At 37.4% G+C, this 21176-nt stretch overlaps 1 protein-coding gene across 7 annotated transcripts in view; it reads left to right on the top strand.

The window, feature by feature from the left end:
- AKAP9 (A-kinase anchoring protein 9) overlaps nt 1-21176 on the top strand; it is a 167237-nt gene that overhangs the window by 70154 nt on the left and 75907 nt on the right. For all 7 annotated transcript variants that reach the window (XM_019031100.4, XM_019031099.4, XM_019031098.4 and 4 more), the window contains 7 exons: nt 623-702; nt 2519-2657; nt 3406-3491; nt 8610-8724; nt 9186-9381; nt 16103-16199; nt 17720-17812. In XM_019031100.4, the coding sequence (XP_018886645.1) occupies nt 623-702; nt 2519-2657; nt 3406-3491; nt 8610-8724; nt 9186-9381; nt 16103-16199; nt 17720-17812 (806 nt within the window). The remainder of the gene's footprint in view (nt 1-622; nt 703-2518; nt 2658-3405; nt 3492-8609; nt 8725-9185; nt 9382-16102; nt 16200-17719; nt 17813-21176) is intronic.

The following is a 21176-nucleotide window of genomic DNA, read 5'->3' as shown; positions in this document are numbered from 1 at the left end:
AGTATTAACTAAATGTTAATGAGGATGGAAAAGAAGTTTGCATTCAAAAGTAGAAATTTGAGAGTGGCTTAAATAACAGTACCAAACTTTTAAATTTCGGGAGTGCTTTGGGTTTGAATTTAACAAGATTTTAAGCATGTGATATTTTTAATGATGTCCTCTTCAAACAGGCTAGTGTTTTTCAAACTAGAGGCTAATTAATAGGTCCATTAATGGGTGGTGAAGTCAGTTTAGTGAGTAATGATCAACATTTTTAAAAAAAAAAAAGTAGAACAGAAAACATTGGAGTACATGGCACTACAGTAGAAGAATAAATATTGATTTCTGAGATTTTTATTTCAGTTTTACATAGATGTATGTAATAGGTTATGATATATGATGCATTTTTTTGTGTTGGGTTGTAGTAAAAAGAAGTCACTGCTTTGTACCATTTTGTGGATAGAAATGGAAAATCTCACAAATTTTCTGAGACAATGTTGAGCAATGGAAAATAACTCAAAGAAATAAAGAATTTAAAATGATTCTTATTGCAGGGGAGCTTCCAGTTGAAACATAAGTTAAATATGATCATAGTTCTTAAGTATGTAAATTGAATTTCTTAATCCATTATCTGTTCTATTAGGTGATGAAGGAAAGCCTTTACATCTGCTCATTGGAAAACTTCAAAAGGCAGTGTCTGAAGAATGTTCTTATTTTTTACAAGTAAGATGTTTAAAAGTACTTTTATGGCCAGATGTGGTGGCTGACACTTATAATCCCAGCACTTTGGGAGGCTGAGGTGGGCAGATCACTTGAGTTCGAGACCAGCCTGGCCAACGTGGTGAAACCCCGTCTCTACCAAAAAATACAAAAATCAGTCCGGCATTGTGGTGTGTGCCTATAGTCCCAGCTACTTGGGAGACTGAGGCATTGGAATTGCTTGGGCATGGGAGGCAGAGGTTGCAGTGAGTGGAGATCATGCTACTGCACTCCAGCCTGGGTAACAGAGTGGGACTCTGTCTCAAAAAAATAATAATAATAAATTTTAAAAAATAAATAAAAGGTACTTTTACACAAGGAGTGCTAAATTATAAGTTGCTACTAATTTGATGATCACCCAGCCTAGTTTTCTCCACTACCTTCAGAACTGTGCTTAGAAAGTATTCCTGAGTTTTTAACTTAAAATGAGCATTAAAAATTTTCCTGATAATCGGTTTGAAACAAAAGAAATTCAGGTAAATTATCTCGCCTGTAGAACAGACACTAATTGTTGATGTTGCCATAGATGAGTTACAAGGACAAGATGGAGACATCCTGGGAGACGGTGTAGAGTGAGCCAAAACACTAAGATGGCACCCATCTTTCTGGGTCCCAGTTTCTTTGTCTGTAAATTGGGTGATTGTTTAAGGTTTCTAAAATCAACTCTAATGTGAGAAAACTGCATCTTAGGGGCTATGCTGAAAATTTAATAAACTTAATTATTAATTGACAGTATAGTTTAAGCAAATCTCAAGAAATCTGAAGAAATAGCAATAAACAATTTGATTTTTAAGTCTAGAAGTTGGTGGTGGTAATTTTTTAGTTATATGAGGAACAAAGGTAAAAGTTATTTGAGAGCTTATCAAATGATTATGGGGCATGTATTGTTTTAAATGATGATAGAAGTGTCTGTTGCTCAGGAGAATAACCGGAACAATGTGTCAAATATTTTCAATTTTTGTGTGTGCATATAAACTACATAAAACTATTCTCATGTGTTAGGAATCTTTTTTTTTTTTTTTTTTTTGAGACAGAGAGTCTTGCTCTTTTGCCCAGGCTGGAGTGCAGTGGCACAATCTCGGTTCACTGTGACCTCTGCCTCCTAGGTTCAAGCTATTCTTGTGCCTCACCTCCTGAGTAGCTGGGATGACAGATGCACACCACCACGCCCAGCTAATTTTTGTATTTTTGGTAGAGATGGGGTTTTGCCATGTTGGCCAGGCTGGTCTTGAACTCCTGACCTCAGGTGATCCACCTTCCTCGACCTCCCAAAGTGCTGGGATTACAGGCATGAGCCACCACGCCTGGCCTCTTGTGTTATGAATGTTATCTTAAGTATATGAATGTTACTCTTTTGCTTGATATGATTTCTTTAGAATTTATAGATTTCTGATCAGCATTTCTGAACGTCCATCCTTGTCCTGTGATGTTTTTTCAAAGGTATTTGAGATTACAGAGATAACATCAGAAATAGAATCCAAGCTAGGAAGTGGTTGATTAAAGTATAAGATAAATTTTATTATTATAAGGAAGCAGAAAAAATTATAGTTTTGTGCAATGAAGTCTATTATCTTCCTGATATAAGAAGATTTCATGCCAGAGAGATAGAGAGATTTAGACTTGTTTCTTTTGCAGATTGATAAGGGTATGGAGAGAATGTTTTCTTAATTATTTTTGTGTGCCATTTTGACCACCTTGCATCTAGGAGAATAATGTTTAATCTTTAGAAGCAGAAATCAAAATTTAAATTCCTTAAAATACACAATTTTGTTGTTAACAGACTTTATGCAGTGTCCTTGGTGAATATTATACTCCTGCTTTAAAATGTGAAGTAAATGCAGAAAACAAAGAGAATTCTGGTGATTACATTTCTGAAAATGAAGATCCAGAATTACAAGATTATAGATATGAAGTTCAAGGTAATAAAAGCTTACCATACTATTAAACAGTATTTAATCCTCTTAAATTAATTGATGACAGATTTTTACTTTTGATTATGATTTAATCACCCAGCCAAGTTGTTCTTCATCTTAACATTTTATCCTCCTTTCAGATTCATGAAATGTCATATTTAATATACATTTTAAATTTTTATAATGTGATAATGGTGATATGAATATAATTGGAGCTGTCCACTATTGTCTGTCCTCTGTCTCTCTACTCCTATCTTTTTCCTTATCCTAATTCTTTTAACTTTTTATACCATAGATCCAAATTTTTAAAGTTATTGTACTTATTGAATAAGTTCATATCAATGGTTTTTGCTTTAAAATGAGTAAGATAAAATTAAGAAATAAAAAATATATTAGTATCTTTCTTAATATAGATCTGCTATAAGTTTGTTTTAACAAAGAGTAACATCACCACTTTTTTGATATTCTTTCACAGACAAAATGTTTCCTAGCCCTGTCCATTTGTATAATGAACAAAATGTATATAAATTAATGACTACCAAAAGAAATTAACATATTTTAATATGAAATTTTCAAGTTATCTTCATAGCAGGCATTTCACATGAATGAGATTTCAATTTTTACTTACTAAATATCTGAGGTTTACTTCTAGCAGGCAATTTTTTTAAGTTATAAATAGGTGAATAATATTTATTGAAAGATGCAGACTTTTACTGTGAAGTGAAATTATTGTAATTGTTTGTTTACCATCCAGACTTTCAAGAAAATATGCACACTCTTCTCAACAAAGTAACAGAAGAATACAACAAACTCTTGGTACTTCAAACACGACTAAGCAAGGTCTGTGAGATGGAAAATATATTGTAATATTTGCATTTATTGTATTGTCTGCTTTTTTTGTAAGCTGCTTTTATCAACCAAGAATTTCTAAAGTAAGAGAACATGAAAAAGGAGATTGGGAAAAGTGACATATATTTGTAGTAGATAATTTATATTGGTAAGCTGAAAGAATTTCTGCAAGTCAAATAATAACCCCTTTAGAGAGTTTTTAGAATTATGATAAGTTAAAATATATATATCAACTTGTAAACTGTGTGAAACAATTGCATTTAATTTTACATATAATATAAAATTAAAGCAGTGGGCCTTCTGTTTTAGAGAAAACTGGTAATGAGTTTAGTTGTTTAGCATATAGCTAATTAGTTTCACACAGCATTATACATGTCAATTTTATTTTCAAGCAATTTTTTGAAAGTGTATAGAAAACTAGGTAAGATAGTATACATGGCACAGTGTAATTTATTAACTCTTATCAGTAAAACAACTTAAGGCATATATTGGCAAGGATAAGTGTAATTCTCATGTAGAAGGAAATCCAGAAAGATGTCTGTGTCTATTAATTTGGGGTGCTTTTTGATGTTCAGTTAATATTAAAATGTTTAGGCAGATTTGAAAGATTTAATTGATAGTGAAAGTTATAATGTTGATGATTTATGTTTTGGCTGAAATTCTTCCTCTCCATCTCTCTCCCCTTCTTTCTTTCCCTCCTGTTTCTTCTTGCCTACTCTGTTTCTATGCAATTAAGTACAACCTTATCTAGCCTTTCCAAAAATCTATAAACCTACTCCAGTAGATTTATATGAGTAGAATCTCTTTTGGTTTCATCTCTTATTTTCTTGTTCATTATGGATTTATGCCTTTTAAATATTCTTTATCATTTTAATTGAGTAATGGAAAGGGAGGAGGTTTATGTCAGTAATCACAAATGTAAATGCCTACATTAACTTAGCTAATAAAATAAATGAAGAAGGCCAAGTGAAACCTGGAGAAAACATGCCTCATGCAAAAGGAGCGGCGGCTGCCCAGCTTGTGCATCTTGTTGCCATTAAGTAGGAATCAGGGCCCAGTGTTGCTAGTACTTTTAATCTATTAATTTTATATGATTTTTTTTTCTTTTAAAAATATTAGGAAGTATAAACCAGGCATGGTGGTACATGCCTGTCGTCCCAGCTACTTGAGAAGCTGAGGTGGGAGGATCACTTGAACCTAGGAGTTTGAGGCTGCATGAGCTATGATTGTGCCACTGTACTCCTGCCTGGGCAACAGAGCTCAAGACCTCATTTCTAAAAATATAACACACACCCACCCACACACACACACAGAAATATTCAAAACTAAATGTTCTGTTTTAAGGTTGGGAAACAGAAAGCAGCCAGACAACAACAAAAACTGTTTTGTCCCCAAAAGAGCACTTTTATAGACTGGATTTAAAGTTCAAGCCTTCACTTTGTAACCTCAGATATAAACACATGCTCAGTGTACTATCTTGAACTAGTTTTCTTTTTACTTTATTATTTCTCGACTGTAGTATTTGCTGCTTTCTGATAACATTTTCTTCCCTTAGCTTCTGTAGCTTTTCAAGCCTCCATTTTGGACTTTACCTACCCTGTTTATATTACCAGGGATCTTTATTTGATCCTCGTAATCTGAATGCTTTTTTCATCTACTTTCATTGCTTCTAGATCTCTATGTTTAGGTCAGTCCTTCTGAGCTGCAGAGTCATATATCTCATCAGATATCTCTACTCAAAAATCTTTTAGGTATATCTCAATCAGCATATTGAAATTTGAATTTATTAACTACTGCTGCTTAAACCAGCTTCTCCTCTCATATCAGTTTCAAGGAACAACATTCAAGCAGAAACTTGGGGATTGTCTTAGATAGTCTTCTCTTTTCACTCCTGGTCTTCTACCATACTGTAATATACACTGAAGGGAGTACAAAGAATATGAAAGAAAAACTTATACTTTGTTCTCATTCAGTTATACAGTCAATAATTTTTATTTTTATTTTACTTTCCTTTTTTTTTTTTTTCTCCAAGACAGAGTCTTACTCTGTTGCCCAGGCTGGAGTACAGTGGCGTGATCTCGGCTCACTGCAACCTCTGCCTCCCAGGTTCAAGCGATTCTCCTGCCTCAGCCTCGTGAGTAGCTGGGATTACAGGCACACTCCACCACACCCGGCTAATTTTTGTATTCTTAACAGAGAAGGGCTTTCACCATGTTGACCAGGCTGGTCTCGAACTCTTGACCTTGTGATCCGCCCACCTTGGCCTCCCTAAGTGCTGGGATTACAGGCATGAGCCACCGCACCCGACCTACTTATTCATTCATTTATTTATTTATTTATTCCTTAGATCTGAGGACAGACTGGTCAGCCAATATGTATTATTTGCTAATTAAATGCCAGGTTGTTCTGTGTACTGGGAATAAAGTAATGAAGTCACTAGACTGAAGAAATGTATAAATTAATGGGATTTATGAACTAGTTTAAGGAATGTCATATACATATATACTATTTTACATATATATATAATATATACATATGCATATATAAAATAGTTTTCCGTGGCAACATTTTAGTAGGTGTTTAGAAGAGGAATGTAAGGCCGGGCATGGTGGCTCATACCTGCAATCCCAGCACTTTAGTTGGCCAAGGTGGGCCGATCACCTGAGGTCAGGAGTTGGAGATCAGCCTGGCCAACATGGTGAAACCCCATCTCTACTAAAAAAAAATACAAAAAAATTAGCTGGGTGTGGTGACACGGGCCTATAATCCCAGCTACTCTGGAGGCTGATGCAGGAGAATTGCTTGAACCCAGAAGGTGGAGGTTGCAGTGAGCCAAGATTGCACCACTGCACTCCAGCCTGGGCAACAGAGTGAGACTCCATCTCAAAAAAAAAAAAATAGAAAAGAAATGTAGATAAATACATTTGCTTAACAGGTAGATGAATATAGCAAACAGGTAGATGTCTTTTCTGCACAAGGGGTAATAAGAGGATATATATTTGAATGCAATAAATTAGCTGCAATTACAGAGGCATTTCAGAGTTACTTTGGGATCAGGATCAGGACTGCAATACATCACTGCGTAACCTTTTGGCTTCATCTTCTAATCTTCCTCCTCATTTCAGCCATACTGAAATACTTAGTTTCCCAAATGCACCCTGATCTTTGGCACCCTGGGCTTCTTTGCATGCTGCCCTTTCTGCATAATACTGCCCATCCCCTCCCAGCCTTTTTGGTTTGTTCCTGCTTGTTCCACTTGGTTCAAATGTTTACTCCCTCTGTGTCATCTTCTTTACCTGTCTTTCTAGGCTTAGGCATTTCTTCCTGTGTTCCCTTAGCAACAGTACAGGCCTTGCTTATCGCATTTCTCTTTTTTTTTGTTACTGTAAATACTTGATTACCCTTCTGTCCTTATTCCATGTTCCTGTAGCTCCTTATACACATTTGCATTTGTGTCACATTACTTTTCATGTTATATAATTGTTTACCATTCTGCCTCTTTCACTATTATTCTAAACCCTTCAGAATAAGAGAATCTTCTGTTTATTTTTATTTCCTTCTCTTAACACAGTGTTAGCATACAGTAAAGGCTTAATAAATGTTTGCTGAATGAGTTAGAAAGGTTGGACTGGAAACTTAATAATTTACCTGATGATCTTTATTTTCCCTGGGAACTAAGAGGCAAGATCCTCTGTTGAAATTACTCATGGGGTAGGAGTTGGGTAGAGGATGTATAAGAGTAGTGAACAGTTAAAACAGCCTTCTTAGCAAATAGCTGTTTTTTCTTTTGCTCAGCTGCTTCTACAGTATCCTTTGTTCATCTGGTCTTGCAAGTCCATAGTCTTTCCCCTTGCTTTTAAAGTCTTCTGTTATTTGGATCTATCTTATTTAACTAGCTTTATTTCCCCCTCCGTATCCAAATTAAACCCTCCCCAAGAAGATCATTGTCAATTATGGCATACGTCATTCTTTCACAAATACTCTTACTCTTTCTTCCTTATAGCCTTCCCAAATCATTGCCAGAAATATATGAGCCTAAATCAAAACTGACTTCCATAATTACTCAGATCCACATCAGTCTTCTATATCGTTGTTATAGTCAAATTTTATAGTTTAGTCGTTCTCTAATTGTTTATTTTCCCATCTGATTGATGAATTCTGTGCAGGCGATATATTGTTATTTTTTAAACGGATTTTATATTTTTATTCTTGTCACAGTGCTGGTCACATTGATTATTAAGTATTTGATGAATAAATAAATTAGTACACACAGGTATCTGACATATTGCTGCTTAGTTTTATGTATTTATTTATTTACTTATTTTTTTGAGGCAGAGTCTTGCTCTGTCTCCCAGGCTAGAGTGCAATGGCTCAATCTTGGCTCACTGCAACTTCCCCTTCCCAGGTTCAAGAAATTCACCTGCCTCAGCCCCTCAAGTAGCTGGGATTACAGGTGTGTGCCACCACACCTGGCTAATTTTTGTATTTTTAGTAGAGATGGGGTTTCACTATGTTGGCCAGGCTGATCCTGAACTCCTGACCTTAGGTGATCCAGCCATCTCAGCCTCCCACAGTGCTAGGATTACAGGCTTGCTGCTTTTTAATAGTTAAGGAAATAAGCTGAGATTTATCTATTTTCATTCTTTTCTTTTCTTTTTGTTTACTGTACAGAGCACCATACCATTTGTCAGTTATCTGGTTGTACATAGGATATATCTAGAGATAAACAAGCTGTATTAATCAAGTATTGCTAATATAAAATTTATTATGTATGAATTGAAATTTCAAAGACCAAGGTATACTATAAATATTGTTATCAGCTTTCTACCAAAATTCTCAGAAGCACTTGTTTTTGTAGTAAAATGAACTTCCTTTCAGATATCAAAGAACATTACTAATATAATTTCAGTGCTATGAAAGGTATAGAATATGAATTACTGTTACAGAAGAGAACAGGGAATAACTTAGAAGGGAAAATGCTTGTATTAGAGTGCCACAATTTTGGGTGGTTTTAAAAAAGCATCTTAAATGCAGAGTTGCTTTAATACAGCTTTCTAATTGCTGGATTATGTATTTATGTTACTGCTTTTATTCTGTGGTTTTCAATAGATCTGGGGACAGCAGACAGATGGTATGAAACTTGAATTTGGAGAAGAAAACCTTCCAAAAGAGGAAACAGAGTTTTTATCAATCCATTCTCAGATGACCAATTTGGAAGACATTGGTAAATTTTGATCATATACCACAATGTGGTGTTTTTATACCAAATATTGAGTAATTTGCTTTTTTACTTTAAAATGTGAGCTAACGTAGTGACCTTTGGCATTTCACTGTAGCCTCTCTGATCTCAATTTTTTCATCCTTAAAATGAAAGATTTGGGCTACTTTCTATTTGGTCCTTTCCCCCTTCTTATGTTCTGTGATTCTAAATTGTTTTAAATTTTAAAGATATAAAATGTTGGATTTAGGAGTACTACAGCATGAGGATCAAAAAGATGATCTTGAATTGTACTATTTATGTTTTCTTGTTTTCATCAGAATGAGTTTAAATTGAAACCAGAGTTACTACCACTAAAAACATACTTTTTCAAAAAAGAATTAATATTTTCTGTACACAGTGATTGTACTATTTCACTAAGAAACTTATATTGAAATGTGCATTTTTTGTCTCTTTATATAACATAGATGTCAATCATAAAAGCAAGTTATCTTCTCTGCAAGATCTTGAAAAAACTAAACAACTTGAAGAACAAGTTCAAGAATTAGAAAGCCTCATATCCTCTTTGCAGCAACAGTTGAAAGAAACTGAACAAAACTATGAGGCAGAGATCCACTGTTTACAGAAGAGGCTTCAAGCTGTTAGTGAGTCCACGGTTCCAAGGTATTCATCTGCTTATAGCTTCATTCAACAGTATTTGTAGCTTTGTAACAATTATAGTATCATCCAGAATGGTTATTTAAAAAAGTAACTTAAGCAAAGTTGCTGGAAAGAGATAGGATGTAGCATTTTTTAGAAAGAAGAGCAAGAGATCATTCTGTATCTTTGAAATGCCTGAAAAAAATGTTGATGTAAACCAAAGACATTATAGGAATTTTACTTAAATTTTTACATTATAAAGATGTTGGTTGTTGTTAATCTGCTTAATTAAATCAACAGTGTGCACATATTTGGAGTTTATTCTGTACCTAGTCTTTGCTACTTTGATATGGTGAATACTTAAGGAATATAAGGTAGGATCGTTCCAGTCATGGCAGGGTTTCCTCCACTTTGTTGTCTCATGTTCAAATTCACCACGTCCAAAGTAGAACTCTGGATCTTCTCAAAATTTGCTCCTTCTGCAGCTATATCCATCTGTTGTTACTCCTCTTTCTCTTATACCTCTCTTCTAGTCTATCAAGACGTCCTATTTTCTCCACCTTCAAAAATATATCCAAACTGTACCACTCCTTAAAACCTTGCTGGTCTCTGCCATCCTTTTGTCTCAACTGGATTACCCTAACTCCTCCCTAAAGTCTGTTCTCAGCACAGTTAAAGCAGGTGGCAGAATCTTGCTTTTAAAATTTAAAATAGATTATATCATTCCAAAGCTCTTCTGTCCTACATGATGAGTACCCATTACTTTTCTGATTTTTAATCTCCTACTGACTTGTCTGTCACTGTCTTGTCTGTCACTGTCTTCTGACCCCAAGATACTGGTGACAGTATCTTGGGGTCCTCAAACAAGCATTATCAGTATGCTTCTGCTTTAGGGACTTCTCATTGGCTGTTCCTTCTACCTAGAATGGTCTTCCTCCAGATACATGCCTGGCCAACGCCCTCACCTTCTTTGGATCATTACTCAAGTGTCATGTTCTCGTGAGGCTTTTCTTAACCATTCTGTGTAAATTAAAATTGTCTCCTAGAATGCTGATTCCTATTTCTCTATTTTTTCTATATTACTTAATATTGTCTATTTATATGTATGTATACATTATGCACATTTTATATAATATATATCATATATATAACTAGGCTGGTCGTGGTGGCTCATGCCTGTAATTCCAGCATTTTGGGAAGCTGAGGCAGGCAGATTACCTGAGGTTAGGAGTTCGAGACCAGCCTGGCCAATATGGCAAACCTCCATCTCTACTAAAAATATAAAAATTAGCCGGGCATGGTGGCATGCACCTGTAATCCCAGCTACTCAGGAGGCTGAGGCACGAGAATCAAGTGATTCTCGAACATAGGAAGCGGAGGTTGCAGTGAGCTGAATTTGCACCACTGCACTCCAGCCTGGATGACAGAGCAAGACTCCGCCTAAAATATATATATATATAGTGTGTGTGTGTGTGTATATATATATATAATATATATAACCAAATATGTGTAAATTTGGAGGGGGTAGATTCATTTTTATTTTGTTTATTGTTCGTCTCTGGTGAAAGACTTTAAGCTTTATAAGGTTGGGGCTCTTTTTCCATTTAGGTCAGTGATATATCACAAACACCTAAGATAATTCCCTGCACATAATAGGTACTCAATAAATTATTTGTTTAATGAATGAACAGTTTATAATTTAGTTGGGAAGTATGCTATAGTATATAACTAGCTCTATAAAACCCTCAGAGATTTCTTCTAACTGTGGCTGGCTCTGCTATTCTAGCACTGATGTCTTCCTAGACACTTGCTAGTAAAACCTCAACACAGTTTTTTTGTATAGTGGACGAAATACTGAATGTCTGCTTGTTTGGAACTAGTCGTTACTCTTTTTTATTTGAAACCTACATATGGGCTTTGGAATTATTTGCTTTAGCCTTATAAAGCTTCCATTTTCTTTGAGATTGGTGGTTTCTAAACATGACCATACATCAGAAATAGTGGAGGTTTTTGAACTTTAATATAATTTTTTTAATTACTTACAATGAAAGATCACTGAATTATAATTTGGAGAGTCATACTCAATAGCTTTGAGATGGAACTTGGAAATTTGTGTTTTTAACAATATAATTCAGAGGCACGGAACCCATAGATTGACATTTGGAAACCACTGCTTTCTGATATGAAACAAAATAGGTAATTAGGAAGAACTTTCTAATAAACAGTATTTCAAGCAATCTTCCTTTAATTAGTGATGCTTTCTGTCCAAAGCATGAAGAAAAGAGAGGCTTCTGGAAACACAGGCTTACATTGTTATTCCTGCATTTGGGCTTCTGCGAGCTCACCACCCTCTCTCAGAGTTTCTATAATACTCCGTGGAAATGTGTTGACAATGCCTTTGAATGAAAACCATTCGTTTGCTCCCTGCACCCCTACCAAAAAGAGTTCTACTCACCACCATCCTCATTCTTACTAATAGTAATGAGTCAAAATTATTTTGTGTAAATAGCATCACATATTTTGGACATGACTGTAACACATTTTGAATAGAGTATACTGTTCCCTGTGGGTAGACTTGAAATAGTTAAGAAAAATAATTGAATCATTCTTTTAACAAATATTTGGTGATTTCATACTAGAAACCTCTAAGAGAAACACTAAGGTTGGAAAGATCATGGGTTTTAGTCAGACAGATCTGCATTTGACCCTGATTTGACCTTTTACTGGCTATATGATCTTGGACAGATTATTTAAACATTTCTAAATAGTAATAGGGATAATAATAATTACCCTTAAGATTGTGAGGATTAAATGAAACAGTAACTGAGAAGAGCCTTAGCTAGATACCCTGGAGGTAGAATTAGATGTTTATGTAAAGTGGCTGTTTCCTTCCAGGGACTTCAGTGTAATCACTGAAATAATAATTACTTGCAAAATAATTTTTCGAAGGTAATGGTTGGGGAATATAACATAGTGATATAACTAAAATGCTGGAATTTAAACCCATGTCTTTGTGGCGTTTTTCACTGCACATCTGTAATACTGCCTATTAGAGTAATAACAGCAAAATGGAAATGAAGGATGAATATTTAGACATTGCAATGGAAGGAATGTTAGAAACAAAGCAGAGGGGAAAAAACAAAGATAACTGTGTTGCTTGAGCCTAGGGAATATGGAAAATGAAGGTACATCATATAAATAGGAAAATCAACAGGGGTTGCAGATAGTAAGAGCTTAATTGCAAGAGGGGAACAATGAATTAAGTTTACGCCAGACTGTTTTTTTCAGTTTGGAGTAATAAACACTTTCAAATACTGTGAAGCTTAAAGAATGAAGTCGCTCTCCCTCTCCCTCTCCCTCTCTTCTCTCTTCTCTCTTCTCTCTCTTTCCACGGTCTCCCTCTGTTGCCGAGGCTGGACTGTACTGCCGTGATCTCGGCTCGCTGCAACCTCCCTGCCTTGGGCTCCCGTGATTCTCCTGCCTCGGCCTGCCTAGTGCCTCGGATTGCAGGCACGCGCCGCCACGCCTGACTGGTTTTTGTATTTTTGGTGGAGATGGGGTTTCGCCGTGTTGGCCGGGCTGTTCTCCAGCTCCTGACCTCGAGTGATCTGCCCGCCTCGGCCTCCCGAGGTGCTGGGATTGCAGACGGAGTCTCGCTCACTCAGTGCTCAATGTTGCCCAGGCTGGAGTGCAGTGGCGTGATCTCGGCTCCCTACAACCTCTACCTCCCAGCCGCCTGCCTTGGCCTCCCAAAGTGCTCCCAAAGTGCTGAGATTACAGCCTCTGCCCGGCCACCACCCCATCTAGGAAGTGAGGAGCATCTCTGCCTGGCCGCCCATCATCTGGGATGTGAGGAGCCCCTCTGCCCGGCCGCCCCGTCTGGGAAGTGAGGAGCACCTCTGCCCAGCCGCCACGCCGTCTAGGAAGTGAGGAGCGTCTCTGCCTGGCCGCCCATCGTCTGGGATGTGGGGAGCGCCTCTGCTCGGCCGCCCCGTCTGGGATGTGAGGAGCGTCTCTGCCTGGCCGCCCCGTCTGGGAGGTGAGGAGCTTCTCTGCCCGGCTGCCACCCCATCTAGGAAGTGAGAAGCACCTCTGCCCGGCCACCACCCCGTCTGGGATGTGAGGAGCATCTCTGCCTGGCCTCCCCGTCTAGGAAGTGAGGAGCGCCTCTGCCCGGCTGCCCCGTCTGGGAAGTGAGGAGCGCCTCTGCCTGGCTGCTGCGTCTGGGAGGTGAGGAGTACCTCTGCCCGGCCGCCTCGTCTGGGATGTGAGGAGCGCCTCTGCCCGGCCACTCTGTCTGGAAAGTGAGGAGCACCTCTGCCCGGCCGCACTGTCTGGGAAGTGAGGAGAGCCTCTGCCCGGCCACCCATCATCTGGGAGGTGAGGAGCACCTCTGCCCAGCCGCCCTTCGTCTTGGAGGTGAGGAACGCCTCTGCCCGGCCGCCCTGTCTGGGAGGTGAGGAGCACCCCTGCCCGGCTGCACCGTCTGGGAAGTGAGGAGTGCCTCTGCCCAGCCGCCCCGTCTGAGAAGTGAGGAGCGCCTCTGCCCGGCTGCCCCGTCTGGGATGTGAGGAGCGCCTCTGCCTGGCCGCTGTTCAATCTTCCAAGTGTGAAGTGACAGCCTTTCTGCAGGTGTACCCAACAGCTCCGAAGAGACAGCGACCATTGAGAACAGGCCATGATGACGATAGCGGTTTTGTTGAAAAGGGGGAAATGTGGGGAAAAGAAAGAGAGATCAGATTGTTACTGTGTCTGTGTAGAAAGAAGTAGACATAGGAGACTCCATTTTGTTCTGTACTAAGAAAAATTCTTCTGCCTTGGGATGCTGTTAATCTATAACCTTACCCCCAACCCCGTGCTCTCTGAAACGTGTGCTGTGTCAACTCAGGGTTAAATGGATTAAGAGCGGTGCAAGATGTGCTTTTTTAAACAGATGCTTGAAGGCAGCATGCTCGTTAAGAGTCATCACCACTCCCTAATCTCAAGTACCCAGGGACACAAACACTGCGGAAGGCCGCAGGGTCCTCTGCCTAGGAAAACCAGAGACCTCTGTTCACGTGTTTATCTGCTGACCTTCTCTCCACTGTTATCCTATGACCCTGCCACATCCCCCTCTCTGAGAAACACCCAAGAATGATCAATAAATACTAAAAAAAAAAAAAAAAAAAAAAGAATGAAGTCATTGTGGACTAAGTAGTACTTTTCGGAGTTTAGATCATAATGACCGGATAGATAATCAGGAGGATTTTCTAGGCTGTGAAAGTAAGATCCAGGACATAAAGCCAAGGATCAGAGCAGTATATACAAGGGACAATGAGGAAAACAGAGACAAAATAGTAATAAAGAAAAAGCAGGAAAGGGCAGAGAAGAAAGACAAGGGAATGAGTTTTTAGAAGCATGGGATGGTCATAGAACATGAGAAGGCAGTTCACAGCAGGAAAAACCTAAACGGCCAATAACATTTGAAAGAAAATGTCTTCTCAAAAATAAAGACATACATGTTCTAGCAAAGTTTTACAATTGTTATGACCCCCGATTGCTGAAGTTTTAAGAAAATACTTAAATGATACTATTATGAGAATAAAATTAATAAAACTTTTTGGAATATGGCCCCGTATTAAAACATTAAATATTAAGCTTAACAATTACTTATAAGATTTTATTATATAGAAACATCCATGGAAGTGTGCCAAGATATGTTTGTGAAGATCTGTATTATAGCATTGTTTGTAACAGTGAACAATTGGAAGTAATCAAATGGCCATCATTAGGGATTTAGTTATATAAGTTATGAAATGGGATGATGACAACTTTGGCCAATTTTGGACAGAATTTAGGGTAGAAAAGAATAGGAGAAAGAAGGTTATGTGGACAAGAGGAGGGTCAAACTAAGAAAGCAGCATAGTTACACATGAAAATGGGTATGGAAAATTATGTTTGCCAGAAATGAAAATTATAATTTGCTCCTTTTATTTTTTTCCCATGGATCCTAAATGCTGATCTTACCTCAGTTTTTATGACCTAAGTTAAGCGTTTTAAGAAAAAAAAATTTTTTTAATCATGTAAAAACTACACGATACAGATGTGAATACCGAAAGATAAAACAAAAAAGTCTGAAAGTGAATATTTGTAAATTAAGATTCTTCTCTTTACCACCACTGCTCCTGACTGAGTTCCACTAGAGGTAAACATTGTTACTTTCGATGTGTATACATAGGAAGAAAATCAAACTTTTTGTATCCAAATATACATATGTATGTTAAAAGAAGTTTCTCATAAAAGTGAGATTTTACAAACTTTTTTAAAGTCACTAATATATCTTAGATAACTTTAAAAAAAATGTTAGTACTGGCCAAGCACAGTGGCTCATGCCTGTAATCCCAGCACATTTGGAGGCTGAGGCGGGAGGATCACTTGAGGCCAGGAGTTTGAGATAAACCTATGTAACATACTGAGACCCCATCTTTCCAAAAAAACAGTCGGTACTTATGGTTCCATATCATGCATTTGTAGTGTAAAATGACATAAAATTCAGTTGATCACCTGGTAAAATACTGTTATTCAATTGTGTTCTTTTAAGTGGAAATATTAGTCAAAAATATGATTTAACTTGTAATACCTATAACCCTAGACTCATTTTTGTCTCCCATGCCCCAGTACACATTTTATGTGTGGTGTAGATTTTGGATGAACACTAAAGCACATATACAACTCTAATTCTTTAACCTTTTTTATTTATATTCAGCTTACCTGTTGATTCGGTGGTAATTACAGAATCTGATGCACAGAGAACAATGTACCCTGGAAGTTGTGTGAAAAAGAATATTGATGGTACAATAGAGGTATTATATTTTTAATTTTTATCTTTTAACTGTTATATACACTGATTTTTCTATCATTTTTATGTCTGGTTTACTATCTAATAAATAGTTGCTGAGAAGTAAGCATAATAAATATGAGTATAATGCCTTATATAGAAAACTCAGAATACACATGTAAAGAAATTTAATCTATTTTTATAGCATAGGTAAAACACAGAGGAAGTTAAGTTTGGGGGTTATATTTCCCTTAAATATGTTATAGTTTAAGATTTATCTTGTTTTTTGTAACATGTGGGCTATGTACAAATTAGTTTCAGTGCCCTGGTCAACAAAGCTTTGTCTTCCCAGCATGGGAAGTTGGACAAGGCCATCTCTAGAAAAGTGTTTAGGGGCCAGGTGTGATGGCTCACGCCTGTAATCCCAGCACTTTGGAAGGCCGAGGCATGTGGATCACGAGGTCAGGAGATCAAGACCAGCCTGGCTAACATGGTGAAACCCCATCTCTACGAAAAATACAAAAAATTAGCTGAGCGTGGTGGCACTCGCCTGTAGTCCCAGCTGCTCAGGAGGCTGAGGCAGGAGAGTCGCTTGAACCTGGGAGGCAGAGGTTGCAGTGAGCTGCGATTGCGCCACTGCACTCCAGCCTGGGCAACAGAACGAGACTGTCGCAAAAAAAAAAAAAAAAAAAAAAAAAGGGTTTAGGAATCCCCAGAATCCAAGACAACAGGGCTGGGATAATAGAATTAGGCCTATTCCAATAAGGTCCATATGGTATATAAAAAATTCCACATCTTTTAAAGTGCATGCCATCTAACTAAACCACCCCCTGCCTCTGCTCATCATTGTATTATTCTAAATTTCTCACACCTGCAACTTTCTCAAACTGGCAAGTGCCAAACCCTGGTCTTCACTCAGTAGATTTTTAGCTCTTAAGTCTTAGAAAAAATTAAGATATCGTTCTTCCTCGCTCCGTATACAGAGGAAAGAAGTTAGACACATCCTTGATTCTGCTATACTCATCCCATATCATGATGATTGGTAAATAAAGAAATACTTTCATACTGAGAACATATTTGTGTTTTTTAAAAGTTTGTGGTTTTTTCTATTGATAAAAGTAATTTGTATTTGTAGAAAGTTAGATAGTATTAATAAGTACCAAGAAGAAAAGAAAATTTGCTTGTAAGTTTATGAGCAAAGATAGCCACTGTTTAACATTTTACTTAAAAGGAAATCTGTACACACATATATATTTTATTAGTTATATTTAAGTATCCTTTTCCCACTCTAGAACTGTATGTTGGCATTTATAAATATGTAAACATATTTCTCTTTGCATCTTTAAGTTCACGGTAGTGAGTATAATTATTTGGTAGAATTATTTACTAGAATTATTTTTAATTGAGAGAATTAAAATTTTTGCTGAAAGTATGTAGAACTTTTCTAAAAATACTGATACTTTGGGGAGATTTTGAGGTAGAAGTTTAAAAATAAGTGGTGTATAATTAATGTAAATAAATGTCATATTTTGCTTTTAAATGTAGTTTTCTGGTGAATTTGGAGTGAAAGAGGAAACAAATATCGTTAAGTTGCTTGAAAAACAATACCAAGAACAATTAGAAGAAGAAGTAGCTAAGGTAAGCTTATAGCTTATCTGGAAGATTATCTTGGTTTATATTCCCTTTGAGCCTTCAAAAAGAACATAGATTTTATCGATGGTATGTACTTTATAAGTTTCATATATAGTTCATCTTTAAGTGGTTGGATAATATCAATTATAGTTGCCTTCAAACAAAATATCTTGTGAATTTTTATTTGAGAAGAGCATTCTTCTTGATGTAGACTAGTAATTAGAAGCTTTTCAGAATGCCAAAACAAGTCTATGTATTTGTTGCCTTGTGAAGAAGTTTGGTCTTCCTTAAAAGTTGGGAAGAAGATAGGAAAAGAAAGAGAAAGTGGTTGGTCCTCTGTGTATATTATCTGTATCTATTTCCAATCAGAGAAGTTTTGTTAGGTAATGACTACAGATACTAAGGGAGGATTATCACTGAGTATTAATTAGCTCCTGGCTAAGTGAAGGAGTTTATCAATGTGAGTTTTGCTCATCTCTGTATGCTTATCCACTGTGTCCAGAGTCATTCTTTAATATTAGCCATATACCCTAGTGTAACATTATGGTTCCATTTGTTTGGTCTTTGTATTCCTTTTCAAAATGTGTATACCTGATTGGCTTTTAATATTGGAACTGGCCGGGTGCAGTGGCTCACGCCTGTAATCCCACCACTTTGGGAGGCCGAAGCGGGCAGGTCACCTGAGGTCAGGAGTTTGAGACCAGCTTGACCAGCGTGGAGAAACCCTGGCTCTACTAAAAATACAAAATTAGCCGGGCGTGGTGACACATGTCTGTAATCCCAGCTGTTCAGGAGGCTGAGGCAGGAGAATTGCTTGAACCCGGGAGGCAGAGGTTGTGGTGAGCTGAGATCGCACCATTGTACTCCAGCCTGGCCAACAAAAGCGAAACTCCATCTCAAAAAAAAAAAAAAAATATATATATATATATATATATATATATATATATATGAACTATTGAATTATGAGTTTGCTTTTTTTGTATAATATTTCAGCTGTCTTAATATAACAATCCCAATGGAATATGTGCATTTTAAAGGGTTAGGATTGTTTGGTAGGATACAAAGGAAATATATAAGGAATTAGGAAAAACATAAATTAGATGAGGAAGTCAAGACCTAAGGAAATATCTGGGCCATAAGGACTTATTCACTTATGACTAAAGTGAAAAGTGAAACACTATCTTTTTTTTTATAGCTTTCAATGTCTAGTTCTTGGAGGAATGCAAGTTTTCTCTTGCATGTAGCTCTTACACAAATTTATCAAATGGAATGGTGTATCAGGGTATAGTAATTAACATGGGGTTTGGTATTGGATATACCATACTTTAAATTCTTGTTCTTTTGGTTTACTAGATTTGTGACCTTAGGAAAGTTACTTAACTTGTGAATCTCAGCGTTTTATATGTTGAAAGAGGAAATTGGCTTAGTAGCAATTTTTATAAGGATTCAATGAGCTAATGCATATAGAACACTTAGCAAATGAGTTGATACATAGTAAAGACTCATAAATACTATTTTAAAAGTAGTCATTACTGTGATAATGGTGGTAACATGATGATGTTTTATAAAGCATTACTCACTCAAGCTGATAGCAGAGCACCAAAGTACTGGTGAGTGATGTAACAGACCTGCACGTTGTGCACGTGTACCCTAAAACTTAAAGTATTTTAAAAAAAAGACTTCTAAATGCAGCCAAGATACTGTGGTCCAAGATATTACGTTTGATGGCCCAGCTTGGTCCTAGAATAATATAGATTATTGATGTTAGTCACCAGTACCGATGGGATTATGCTGTACTCTGTACCCCTCAGATATGATAGAAGAAGACTGAGAGCCATTTTTCTTTTCTTTTCTTTTTTTTTTTTTTTTTGAGACAGGGTCTGGCTCTGTCGCCCAGGCTGGAGTACAGTGGCACAATCTCTGCTCACCGCAACCTCCAACTCCTGGGCTCAAGCCATCCTCCCACCTGAGCCTCCCAAGTAGCTGGTACTACAGGTGTGCACCACCACCCCAGCTAATTTTTTTGTAGAGACAGGGTTTTGCCATGTTGGCCAGGCTGGTCTTGAACTCCTGATCTCAAGCGATCTACTCACCTTGGCCTACCAAAGTGCTGGAATAGCAGGCGTGAGCCACCATGCCTGGCTGAGAATCATTCTTCTAAAAGCACAAGGCTATATAGAAGAAGCCCAATAGTAGTGATTTCCAGTATATATCATATTAGAGTCCTCCTGTGATTTGAGCACATACTACTGAAAGTAGACATTCATTTACATTTCACTGTTAGGCAATGTTCTGGGTGCTGAAGTATAACAGAATAAAAGAGGATGAAATCTTTGTTTCCATAGACCTTACATTCTAGTTGGTACAGATAGACAACATACAGATGATGATAAGTACTATGAAGAAAAAAAACAGGACTAGGAAAATCCATGGGGAGTGAGATGGTGTTATTTTATATAGGGTTGTCATGGAAGGCCTGACTTATGAAATGACATTAGAGGAAAATCCTAAAGGAAGTGAGGGAGTGAATCAGGAAGATATCAGGTTGAGGACCTTTTAAAGAAATATGAAAGGGAAAGTCAAGAGAGCAAGAGAAAAAGAAAGGTCAAAAATTACTCTAACAGGTGTCCTTAAGACACGGTCAGGAGACTTGACTAGAGTTTGTGGAGGCTGCTTGCCCAGCTGCTACCTCTGGTGAGTTGGAGGACAATTCAGTTTAATCCTGCAACTCCCATATTCATGGTGAAATATTGTGAAATCCTGGCACAGATTTGTCTTTTCTGCAGATGTAACTGGATACAGGATGAAGAAATCAGGGAAAGACAGCAAGGGCTCACACTTCCGGTGAATTTATATAGGTAGAGTTGTATTGTAGTATTCTTTTTTTTTTTTTTTTTTTTGAGATGGAGTTTCGCTCTTGTCGCCCAGGCTGGAGTGCAGTGGCACAATCTCAGCTCACTGCAACCTCTGCCTCTGGATTCAAGTGATTCTCCTGCCTCAGCCTCTCAAGTAGCTGGGATTGCAGGCACGCACCACCACACCCAGCTAATTTTTGTGGGTTTTTTTTTTTTAGTAGAGACGGGGTTTCATCATGTTGACTGTAACTCCTGACCTCAAGTGATCCACCCACCTCGGCCTCCCAAAGTACTGGGATTACAGGTGTTAGCCACCATGCCCTGCCTGTAGTATTCTTTTATCATTTAATGTCTGTGGAATCTGTAGTGTTATCCCTATTTCTCACCTTTTTGTCAGATTGGCTAGAGGTTTATTGATTTGTACTGATAATATTAAGGATTCAGCTTTTTGTTTCATTGTTGTTTTTATTGTTTTTGTTTTTATTTTCAATTGCTACCCATATCTTTTTGATGTC

Source organism: Gorilla gorilla, chromosome 6, assembly GCF_029281585.2.
Source record: "Gorilla gorilla gorilla isolate KB3781 chromosome 6, NHGRI_mGorGor1-v2.1_pri, whole genome shotgun sequence".
Lineage (NCBI taxonomy): Eukaryota > Metazoa > Chordata > Mammalia > Primates > Hominidae > Gorilla > Gorilla gorilla.
This window is presented reverse-complemented; position numbering and strand designations above follow the sequence as displayed.